A 13,075-nucleotide genomic window follows, 5' to 3' on the forward strand; every position below is an offset into this window, starting at 1 on the left:
GGAAAAGATCTCCCTGACATTGATAAAATTCTTTTTCGATCAATCCTTTTTAATCTCGTAAGTGGAAATTACTGAAAATCTACTAGTTTTATTTCCATCAAAAGAGTTAGAGAATCTTTTACACAATTGTTTAGTTTTTTTTTGCACAAATAAATAACTTTATATGTTAATCAGTATTTACAAACTTTTATTTTAGACTTAAGATATATCTTATTTATTTTAATATCCATTATTTAAATCATTTAACCAATGTCTTCCATATTAGTAGGTGGAGTAAAACTAGTGTAAGTTGACCACTCGTGGAGCAGCACTTTAATGATTTACTTAGAAAAGTAGTCAACTTATAAGGAGGAAATTTAATCGTTTTTTCCAATTTGGGTTTTGGTCATTAAGATCAACCTTGACAGTGATCAACTTACAGAAGTGGTAACTTTAATAGGTTACACAGCATAAAAAGTTTTAAAAACACGAGGGCTGCTGAATCTTTAAGAGCGAGAGTTTCGTTTCTGGTAGTATATTTGCGTTTGTTTAAGCAAAACCGTGTGTCATTTACCCGTTATGCTGTTCCATACTTAACTCTAAACTGCATAATTCATGAAACAATAAAAATAAGGGCAATTTGTAATAAAAATAATGGCAATTTTTAATAAATATAATGGCAATTTTTAATTAAATCTGTACTTTAAATCTAAATTATTTTGAGTGAATTTTAAATCATAATAATCCTGTAACTAAAAATAGCAATTTTTAATTAAGCCTAATATATAAATCTAAATTACTTTTTGAATGAAATTTGAATCAGAGTAACTCTGTAATAAAAACCACAATTTTTTAATTAAACTTTCGCTTTAAACCGTAATTACTTTTTGAGTGAATTTAGTGAAAAATAATGGTTTTGAGTGAAAAATAATGGCAATTTTTAATAAATATAATGGCAATTTTTAATTAAATCTGTACTTTAAATCTAAATTATTTTGAGTAAATTTTAAATCATAATAATCCTGTAACTAAAAATAGCAATTTTTAATTAAGCCTAATATATAAATCTAAATTACTTTTTGAATGAAATTTGAATCAGAGTAACTCTGTAATAAAAACCACAATTTTTTAATTAAACTTTCGCTTTAAACCTCAATTACTTTTTGAGTGAATTTTAAATCAAAATAACCCTGTAATAAAAAAATAGCATTTTTAATTTACCCTAAGTATAAAATGCAAATTACTTTTCAAGTGTTTGTTTAAAAATAATTCTGTAAGATCAGAACAATATTCTGCTTTTTATATAGTTAAAAAATGGGGAGAAAGGTCACATGTTGGGTCACGTGATTGATATTTGTCGAAAGAAGGAAAAACCTTGGAAGAATACAAGGTTATTTACCTTAGTTCTTTAATATCATATATGGTTATGTGTTGCCTGATAAATTAATTAAATTATCTAATTAATTTATTAAGTTATCTAATAAAATTTAAATTTCGCGCAACATACAATGAAAGAATGTACCTCTAACTGAATAATTATTCATAAATACATTTTCCCATAACGTAAAAGTGCTTTTCACCATTGCAATCATTTTGAGTACATTCCGTTAACATTCATCTTTCTTTAAAAAAAAAAAAGTACTCTTACTCAATCTCATAGAACACAATGATTACTAAACAATTTATTCCATTAAAACTGTTCGAATAAAGCGACGATAGAAACATAGACATAAAAAAAAAATGTCTTCTGGCACTCGTTCGTAAATTTGGATGCGAAAATACGAGAAATAACAAGCATGTTAAGAATTGTTCCGCTACCCTTTTGTCTTAAGACAAAAAGAAACAGAAAATAAAAAGAAAAAGGTTCCGGAAAGGGGTGGATAAGAAACCTGGATGGGTGCCCGCAGAACCATCTTGTTTAGTTAAACAATTTTGAAGATTGAATAGAGTTTGTTATTCTGACATAGCGTCTCTCTTGTGTTTGCTTTAAAGGTGGGGATGGCTCAGCGTTGAGGAATTTAAACACGCCACTTAAAATTTCGAGCTTCTTTATATCGAATTGCATAACGAGTTCTATTAAAAGTTGGGGAGAGTTAAGTATTAGATAAATTCTGATTTTGCCCTGAAAATTACTGATATTTTAAAGTTCAAAAAATATCGTAAAGTTCATTTGAGTTCATAATAAATTTAAGTTCATAATACATTTAGTATTATGAATGATACAAAATTAAAGTTTATAATACATTTAAGTTCATAAATATTTTAAAGTTCATAATAATGTTCAGAATATTTCAAAGTTCAAAAAATAGCGGAATAAAATTTTACTGTTACTGAAATAATAAAATATTTTAGTTATTTTCAAAATACTATCTATAAATATTTAAAACATATATGAGTTTATAAAACTGATTAGTGATTATTGTGAAAATTGTAAAGTTGTAAGTAATTGCAAAGTTGTAAAATTGTGAGTAGTTATCGTCAAAATATTCTAAACATTTTAAGTTACAATATTTTTATTAAATTATGTGTGAAATAGCATAAAAATCCCAAACTTATTTTATATTCGAACATGTATTATTCTTTTAAAATCATTTATGTTTATTTTTTCTTAATGTGTTTATTTATATTTCTAATCTTAAAAATTCACATTTTATATTAAATGCTGAAATTTATATTTTACATAAATATTTAATGAAGGAAACTGGTATAAAATCTGTTCGTCAACAGATAAACTGGTTTACTTATGTTTTCTGTATTGAATATTGTGAAAATATTCTAAGCATTTTAAGATACAATATTTGTATTAAATTATATGTGAAATAGTATAAAAACCCCACACTTATTTTATATTCGAACATGTATTATTCTTTTAAAAACATTTATGCTTATTTTTTCGGAATGTACATTATTTATTTATATTTCTGATCTTAAAAGTTCACATTATTCATTAAATGCTGAAATTTATATTTTACATAAATATTTAATGAAACAAATTTGTATAAAATCTGTTCTTTAACAGATAAACTGGTTTACTTATGTTTTCTGTAATGAATATTGATTATTTTCTTATTTGCAAGATTTAGCTAAATGATAGTATTTCTAAATGCATTCGGGTTTAAAATTTTTTCAAAACAATTTTAAAGTGGATTTCTATCTAACAAATGGCTGAATACTACGGTTTATCTCTTTTAATTAACAATATAGGTGTCATCTTTCACCAATTACTAACATAGTTCCTACTATGATCAGAACCATTTGGAGAATAATAAATGTGTTCTAGAATTAGTATAATAATCTGTTTCTTGGAATGTAAATAAATGAATCCCGTTAGTAGTACATGAGCTAAAGTACAAAATAAATTAAAATATAAGTATTTTTTAGCTACAAAAGTGAATTTAGGAACTTGATTAAACAACGTCCATGATTTTTTTTTCTATTTTTCTCCTAAACAGTAGACGAATAGTAGAAGTTTAGAAAAAAAAACTGATTTTAAAACTAAATTTTATGTTATGCCTACTTTTGTAATAAAAAAACTTATCTCAAAACTTATGAAATATCCTTTAATTAAAAGAATATCTTATAGGTTTTTTTAACACTTCCAGGGTTTGAAATATTATGTTGAAAAAAATTACTTCAAATTACTTCGGGATCAGTACTATATGCTTAATTAAAAGAAGTTTGAATGTGTCATATTACAAATTTTATTATGGTTTTCAGATGTTATATTTTCAGATTTCTCTAAGTGGATTTGAGAGTGAATGAAATACATTAACGTCCATGTAAAATATTTCAGACAATAGAGAGGTTTAGAAATAAAGTTTCCCATCAACTCACGTTCATGATCTAAATTTTCGTACGAAACTATCGCAGAAGAACCTTCGTTATTCATAGAAAATGACGTCGATGACGAACGTTAACTGGTTTTTATAAAAAAAATGTGCCTTCATAGTTTTGAACGCTATTCAGAAAGCAATAAAGCTTCGTTGCCGTTTTTTGAAGCAAACTAGCCTTCGTGAAAAGTCCCTTGAAGAATATTGATTAAATGCGTGAAAACATGCATCAACTCTTATAGTAAATCGTTCCCACAACTGCCCACTGTGTGGGTCAGAGGGGTAATGGAGATTAAGGTTCCGCAATAACGGTTCAGTTTTTTAGACATTGAGCTATTGCAGTTTACCGAGAGAAAAAATTTGGTACGCTTATAAATTTAAATTAGAAATAAAAAGATGTAAAGAAATAAAAGAGGGTGGTATTCAAGCGAGCATCGAACTTTAGTTGATCACAATAACGGTTCAGTTTTTTAGACATTGAGCTATTGCAGTTTACCGAGAAAAAAAATTTGGTACGCTTATAAATTTAAATTAGAAATAAAAAGATGTAAAGAAATAAAAGAGGGTGGTATTCAAGCGAGCATCGAACCTTAGTTCATCACAATAACGGTTCAGTTTTTTAGACATTGAGCTATTGCAGTTTACCGAGAAAAAAAATTTGGTACGCTTATAAATTTAAATTAGAATTAAAAAGATGTTAACAATCAAATAAGTTCAATCTATGATTCCTCTAGCACTGCCTGTATTGAAAATTCAACATTCTTTAGGATGTTTTAAAAAATAAGAAGTACTTTAAGGAATTTTTTTTGTTCACTAAATTTATCCAAGAACTATAATTTAGCGTTTAGTTTAAATATCTTATACTGTTTTTATGTTGCTTCGGACATTTTCAGAGACTGGTTTTTCTTTCCATAAAAGTCATATTGACATTTAAATCGTTTATCTACTTATTTAAATTAATTACTTAATTAAATTATTTAAATTAATTAGACTATTATTTCAATTTCAACGACGTTACAGATTAAATCATGTAACGTCATTCTAAATTAAATCATAATAATGCAGGATGAATATGTAAAAACTTATAAAACAAAATAAAACACTGAATATATAATAATGAAACAATGAATTAAAAATAAAACAATGTTTAAATTATCACAAAACATATATTTTTTTTAAAAAAAATTAAACTTTTCATAAATTGTCAGGGATTTTAATGATTATGTTTAGCATGGTAAAGAATTGCAAATAAAGAAACAATTAAGATTTTTAAAATGTTAAAAAAAAAAAAAAACTCATCCTTATTCGAACCATTTTCTAAAAATTAATTCACAAATAAGTATGTAAGAAATTTTAATTCGTATCTTACATAACAACTAACATGTAATTCATTTATGTGAAAGCTACAAATAAAAAAGTTTTTTCGATAGAAATAACTTGTTTTTCTAAGAATTGTAATTCTGTTCCCTTCATCGCCGTTTTCAAAAGAATAAAAAAAAATGTTGCCTTTGTTAATTCGAGACAATTCAACACCTGGTATCCCTACTTTAAATGGTATTATTTAGCTTGGCTAGAGAGAAAAAAAAGTTTGCTTGAGGATAATAATCAATGGGGAAGAAAAGAATAAATCACTTTCTTCGCTAAGAGTTTAGATGTATTTGTTCTAAGTCTACCGATTTAATACAGATCTGATTCGTAAACATTGAATTCAGCGAAAATGAATCTCATAAAACGTTATTTGTATTATTTTTCTCTCTTTTGGGGATTCAGCTTCTAAAGCCTCCAACAAACCAATTTTATTTGGGATTCTGACTTCCGCAATGTTATTTTTACCAGAAATATTATAAGACAAAAGTTAATAACTGAAAGTATTGTTTTATTACAAACATAATAAGGTTTATAATTAAAAATTTCTTATCTAATATTAATTGTAAATATTCATTAGCGTAGTATTTCGCAAATAAAAGAGCAGCAGATAAAAAAGTGACTTTGATAAAAGTGTTTTTTCAAAGAATTGGTTCAAAATATGCATTCTTTGCGTAGAACTTTCCAAAATATTTAGGAAGTATCTTTTGGGGATTCAGTTTCTAAAGCATCAAACAAACCAATGAACGCCGACCGGTCTGTGTCTTCCATGTCTTTTCTCCTTTGTATGTGAATGCGTGTGAATGTGACCCGCCCTATAAACGGGTTGTGGTTGTGTGAATGGCGTGGCAGAAGTCGAATTTCTGGCCATAGATGGCGCCACTGAAAAATAGAAACAATCGCACCCCTATTGCATAAACAGGCATACGACAAAAAAAAAAAAAAACTAATGAACTGAAAATACTGTAAGACGAAAGTAAATAACTGAAAACATTCTTTTATTACAAACATAACAAGGTTTAAAATTAAAGCTTTCATTACTAAAACTATTTATAAATATTCATTATCAACTTAGTATTTCACAAAATAGAATAGCAACAAGCAAAACATTTACTTTGATAAAAGTGTTTTTTTTTTCGAAGAATCTGTTCAGAATATGCTTTTTCTGCTCAGAATTTCTAAGAATAAATAAAATTAATTTTTTGGCGATTCAGTTTCTGAAGCATATAAAAAACTAATTTTTATTTAATATTCTGATTTCCTCGATGTTATTTTTTGCAGGGAGGAATAGTAGGCAAAATTTAATAATAAAAGAATTGTTTCAATATAAACATAACTAAATTCTTCTCTCTATTGAAAAGTAGTAAGGCCCGATACCCCTGTTTTGAACTTAACGTTACATTTTGCTTTGTTACGCAAAAACTAAAAAACTTAGAAACTTTAAATTACTCACTTTTATAGAAAAATGCACAGAAAATACAATGGAATAAAAAAATTAGAATTCAGTAATTAGTTCGAGAATTAAACTGTTAAACTTGTAGGAAAACACATCATACCGACCGTACTGCAGTCCGCAGAAATGCAACTTCACGCTTGAATCTTGTTCTGAATTTTGTTCTGAAATAAAGATTTCTTTGAAAATTATTGCAAGTTAAAGGGCTTCCTAATATTTTTAAGCTAATTTGCTTTAAATATTAACTATTTATACATTTTTGCAGAAAATTCATTTTTCACTCGCGAGATCCTTATTTCAATTTTATAACCTCGTGCGTATCAATCAAAGTTGCGAAAAAGAAGGAGAAAAACAGATAAGTGAGAGAAATTACGTGTTGCCAGATATAAGTTTTAATATTTATTTTAAAGCTTTTAAATGTAAAAAAAAAAAAAAAATTTATTTACCATCCTTTTTTTCCGAATGGCAGGCACTGAACTTTATTCGTTTTGCCTTAGAAGATGCCAGAGTTGTTACTCATTTCGCGCTACCCAGTGGGCACCAGTGAATCAAGGTCACGGAGGCGAGTAACATTGCCCACGCCACACTGCCACAAACCCGTTCATAGGGTGGGCCACATTCACTCATCACACACAACAGAGGACAACGCAAGAGAGAGAAACATCCATGCCCAGAGCGGGATTTGAACCCACGGCCATTGGCTTAATTTACTATCTATCCAAATAAAAAAAATTTAAAAAAATCCTGCCGGAAGTCTTGAGATCCTCTTCTGACATCACAGAATTGAAGTGATTGTTCCTTTTTTTGACTTTCTGGGTATGTTTGCATATACTTGGAAAACTCAGTTGTTCTGAATTTAAATTTAGTGTTGTGTTTTTGCGAAAAAATTTGTTTTTCACATTTTAAAATACCAAATGACGATATAAAAGTAAGTACCTTGGGAAATTAATCATATATTGATATACAATTACCTGATCGTTGAGATGCTGATTTAAGCAGTTTAGTTTTGACCAACAGAAATTATTCTGCCTGAATCTTGCACCGGAAGTTGAAACAACCTCTACAAATACTGCCCCCTACCGTGGAGAACATGAAACACAGTGGGGAATAAGGTGAATAAAGAGCTGTAAAAACCATCCCTATTTGAATTGTTATAAGTATCGTCAAAGAGTACAATTACTTGTTATGTATTTCTTATGATTGAGTTCCACAATCTGTATTCTGTAGGTAAAAAACTACAGTAATTGCATATTTTGAAAACAAAATATTCTGTGTTTTTTGTCGAAAATATTGACTTTTAATAGGAAAAAACAAACGATGATGAATGAGAAGCAATTACGAGGGGCTGACGAGTTGAGCGAGCAGTAGGTGGAGTCATTTAACATAAAATTAAAAATCTAATCTCTAATACTATTTGCTAAAATCCATTATTGCCGTAATATTTCTCAAAACCAAATTAAAACAAACAAAAAATTTATTTTGATAAAAGCGTTTTTTCAAAAAATAGCTTCAGAATATGTATTCTTTGCTCGGAATTTCCAGAATATATATTCTTAGTTTATTCGAGTCCATTCAGCAGCTGGGGTCTCCCATTTAAATAGTACTGTTTAGCTTGGCGGTGAAAGAAATGTTGCTCATATATCTTTTTCTTTTTTTTTGCTATCGCTCTCAATCAGAAAAAGCAGAACCTTTCTTATTTCTTCGGCACTCTTATTCATAAGCTTGCTAAAACTGTTTTCGTTTGGTAATTGAAGTTTTAAACAGAAATTTTACTATATTTGTCGATCACGTTTGTGAAATAGGTTTCCTTTGTCAACTCTACATTGAGAATTTTCGACTGAACTATGTTGCTACGAATGCAATTTTCACTTGTAACAAAATATTTCTTTAATTTATTATTAAACTCTTTAACTGGTTCTGGTCATATATTTAGAGTGTTTATATTATAATTAGAAAATGGCTTTTTCTTCTCTCATTGGCTTTGGTAATTGTACGCATTAGATCCTTATTTTGAGTATTTTGAGTAGATAAGTTGTGAAGAATACAAGTTTCGTGGACAACAAAGCATTTTTGTCACATTTAATTACAAAAATGTTTAATTGGTCTTAATGGTATGCTGTTGTTAAACACGAATAAAATTTTTTAATCTTGTTATTTTTGAAAATTAAGCTTAACGCATGCAAAACAATTTTTGTGGATTTGATGAGTAGAACTAAACTATGGAAATAGTTTTCATTTGCCAGTTCTACTTGGGGAAAAGTTGTTGAAAGTAAAACTTTTAATGCTTAAGATTCAAATTTTTAATGACCTTTTGGAATGTCAGGGTAGACGCTGAAAGATTGGCTGAATTTCAAAAGATTAACAATAATAATAATTTAAAAAAACAGAACTAGTGTAGCCAAAACCAGTTTAAAAACCCCAGACAACGATTAAAGTAAGAATATCTTTTAAGGCTACAGTGGACGTTCAAAAAAATTTTTTTTAGTTTTTATGCTACACTAAAACTTTTTTTATAACTTATGTATTCTATCAAGATATGCCCTTGCAAAAAATTTTGTAAAAAATATTTGGACCATTTTTGAGAAATTTAAAATTTTTTTTAAAAAATTTCATCAATTTTAAAATGCTCCCAGCGGCTTAAATTAAAATTTTTATTTATTTTTTTTTAATATTCTTTTTTTAGAGATAAATGTTAAAGGTTTTATGCATTATATAGGAATTTTCCTAAATTTATTTTAAATTTAAGACCAAAAAACAAATTTTATGTAGATTTTTGTTTCAAAATAAAGGTCGTTAGGTACATGAAACCCGATAACTCTTTTATTACTTGTTATAAAACAGAAACAAATGCATAAACTTAATCTAATATACATATATTTAACTAGAAAAAAATTTCATCTCAATAGGATGAAAACAAAGTCGACTGGAACATTTTGAATACGTGAAACATAACAAAATTTCAATTTTGAGAAAAACAGCTTTTTGTGTAAGAAAAGGGGCGTGGCTTCATAATGTGAAAACGAAACTACCCTATAACTTCTCAAAAAATGACGAAATTTAAAAAAAAAAAAAAATTCAGTTGAAAAAGCAATGAAACAAGTGTCTAAATATGTCCAAAAAAAAAACCGAAATTTTTATCAATTTTTGGCAATATAAAGGTCCACTGTAGCCTTAACTTGTTGACAAAGATTTATTATTTAGCAATTATGCATCTCCAACTGTAGAGCGTATTCTTTTTAATCTTACCCTGGTCAAATTTTGAGGCTAAAACCAGTTTAAACACTTCAAGTAAAAGCTTTAGAAACTATTCTAAACTCTCAGAGATTTAGTCATGGTCATATATTAAGTTTGCAAAACAAATCAAACAATTTCGGAAATCCGTGAAAATTTCGTTTTTTACAAGTAGGCCACGTAACAAATTAAAAAAAGAACTCGACGATAAACTTTTAAATCTACACGGAGAAAAAAAATTCTGTCAAAATTATTCTGGTAGTGAACTGTATGAGAGTAAAAAACCCATAATCTTGGTAATAAAACCAAAATACACGGTATTTAAACCATTCATTTAGTAATTTTTCAGTTCATATAATAACGATTTACCTTAGTTTTTATTTTCCAAATCATAGTTCTTATTACCAAACCACGCATTTATTAAAAAATGAAAAAATAAAAAGTAAATTTAACCGAAAAAAAAAAGATTTTATAAAATTCTCTAAAGTATCATTAAATTATAAAATTTTATGATACGTTATAAAACGATATTTTGTTGTTAATTTTGACAAAATCATTACTAAGCACGTCGATAAAAATTACCAAGATTTTTGGTGTTTCCACAGCATACGAAGCACCGAAAAAATTTTCAGATTTTGGTTGTTTTGACTATACTTTTTTTCTCAATGTGGACGAAAATTGGCTAAGCTTCTTAGAATGCGTCTTTTCGAATATGGACACAGCTCTTATTCCATGTTTATGAAAATATCCATAGCATTTGATTTCGTTTTTTCGTTCGTTAAGTTCTTTTATGAGTATTGTTCTTTTTTTACAGAATAAACTAATGAATCCGAATAAATTTTTTTTTGTTATATCGCTTATTTGCAGAAATTTCTTGGCATAATTTATTAAATTAGTTTTTTCAAAAATAACTTTTTTTACATGAATTTCAAAGTCAACAGTTGTTTGTGAAAATTTGCCACGAATTTTATACATTTAAAATAGTGGTAATAAATTTACGTTCTATGTGTAAAGAATTTTAAAACTCACTGTATCGTTTACAATTCTGAGCACAAAGGCATTACCTGGAAAGCTGCATCTGAAATATACCTAGTCACCCGACCACAAGACCTAATCCCGTCATAATTGTGTTTAGAGTTAAAAAAGTAAAGAAAAATAAGCACGCATTTCTACATTTCTTTAATTAAATCTAAGTGGAAAACTGAAAAGGCGTATTTTTTGCCGTGTCCATTTTCGTAAACATGCCTCTAAAAAATTTATTCATTTCTGTAAAAACACATTTCAAGATGTGACTACTTTCAAACACACGCATTTCGAGATGTGTCTATTTTCGTAAACACGCCTCTCGAAATGTATCCATTTTCGTAAACACGCATTTCGAGATATGACTATTTTTGAAAACACGCATTTCGAGATGTGTCCATTTTTTTGAACACGTCTCTCGAAATGTATCCATTTTCGTAAACACGCATTTCGAATTGTGGCTATTTTTGAAAATACGCATATCGAGATGTGTCCATTTTCATAAACACGCATTTTGAGACTAGCCCATTTTCGTTGGTAAGTATTTTGAGCTCTGTCCATTTTCGCAAACACGTATTTCGTAAGTTTGTTCGTAAACACGTATTTAAGTTTGTATAGTATGAACATTTTGTTTGAATTTGATTGATTACTTTGATTGTTATTGAATTTGATTGATTGTCTTTGCTTAAATTTTGTAATTTTTCAGAGGATCAAGGACCACGAATCAGACATCCACTGATGGAGTTAGATGACGTTATGGACGGAGCTTATGTGCCCAGATTATTCAACGGAACTTGGATATCGGGTAATTTATTTTCTCAAAATGTATAAATGTACATGCATATGTATTTATATGCGTAGTATACATACCCCTAAAAAACTAAATTAACGGAATAAATAATTATTATTTAATAACTTTAGTTTGATATTTCAGAGTTATGCAGAGAAGGAAAAGTTAAATATGCATTTGGATATTTAAAATATGTGTATATGTGCTGCTGTAATTTAATTATTATACTAATTGTGACTAATTCTATTTATTGTTAACTTCTTGAAGCAGATGGGTTGCTGGTGTTCCTTCTATATATAATTTTTCTGATGCTCTAAATACAATATACAAACATATATTTTATTATTCTTCAATTATAAAAACAGTTTATAGTTACTAAAGAAAATCTGTTAGATTATTGTAAATATATTTAGTATATATATATACTAAAACATAAAATTCAAAAAAGTAGTTTGATTTTTTTTTTTACATTCATTTTCAAAAATTTATCATTTATTGATTTTTTAAATTGAAGAAATTTTAATGATGAATAACTGTGTGTTTCTTGTACCTAACTAACTCCAAATAAGTGCAAATATAAAAATTGTTTTTTGGACGCGGGCCGTATTTGGAAGATTTCGCCTTTAACCTAGAAAAAATTCATTGGTGTTTATAATATATTTCATTACCATAAGTAACTAAAATGCTAAATATAATAATTTTCACTTATTTTGATCTAAATTAATACAAAATAATTAAATATTTCTATATAAATAAAAATGTATTCCACAGAGTAATAATTATTTGTCAAAATGTGTACATTAAGACAGGTGTTAACAAAACATTTTCTGTTGATTTTTCTGTAATTAGTAAACTATCTAATAGTTATGATATTTAGTACTCATTCAAAGTCAATGCCACATATAAAGTCAGAAGATAATAGCTAACACGAAAAGGAAATAAAAACTGCTGTTCTGGAAAGACTGGCATTAAGCGTTTGAAGCATGTCGATTGTTATTTCCTAATTATATCGATTTACAAAACGCGACTTAAGGGACACGATAGATAAGTCTGTTATTAAGAGTTTAAGAAATCGTCAACTTCTGCACATTGTTGGAATCTTGGGCATAAATTCAATTTCGACAGTACCACAATAATTTCTCCCTCAATCACATCAGCTGATCTTGGTGCCCTGGAATCTTGTTTTATTCATATGAATGCTGATTTTCTTATTAACAATAATAGTTACTCATCACTATTCCATAGCTCGTGAAAATGCGTTTTACCCTGATTTGCGTCTTTCGGCCGGTGTGGTTTCTCCTATTCTGATTTTTATCTTCCTTCTCTCTCGGCTACCGTGGTTTTCCCAGCTCTGTTTCTCACCTTTATTTTTCCATTTTCATCTGAAACTTTACACTTTATATT

The 13,075-nt window shown here is 27.9% G+C and overlaps 1 protein-coding gene across 2 annotated transcripts in view; it reads left to right on the forward strand.

Moving 5' to 3' along the window:
• Window positions 1–13,075, forward strand: part of LOC107455049 (inactive dipeptidyl peptidase 10) — a 452,295-nt gene that overhangs the window by 300,940 nt on the left and 138,280 nt on the right. For both annotated transcript variants that reach the window (XM_016072453.4, XM_016072452.4), the window contains exon 3: window positions 11,588–11,686. In XM_016072453.4, the coding sequence (XP_015927939.1) occupies window positions 11,620–11,686 (67 nt within the window). In that variant the 5' untranslated portion in view covers window positions 11,588–11,619. The remainder of the gene's footprint in view (window positions 1–11,587; window positions 11,687–13,075) is intronic.

This window comes from Parasteatoda tepidariorum, chromosome 4, assembly GCF_982258835.1.
Source record: "Parasteatoda tepidariorum strain Cologne lab strain chromosome 4, Ptep-v5.0, whole genome shotgun sequence".
Taxonomy (NCBI): domain Eukaryota; kingdom Metazoa; phylum Arthropoda; class Arachnida; order Araneae; family Theridiidae; genus Parasteatoda; species Parasteatoda tepidariorum.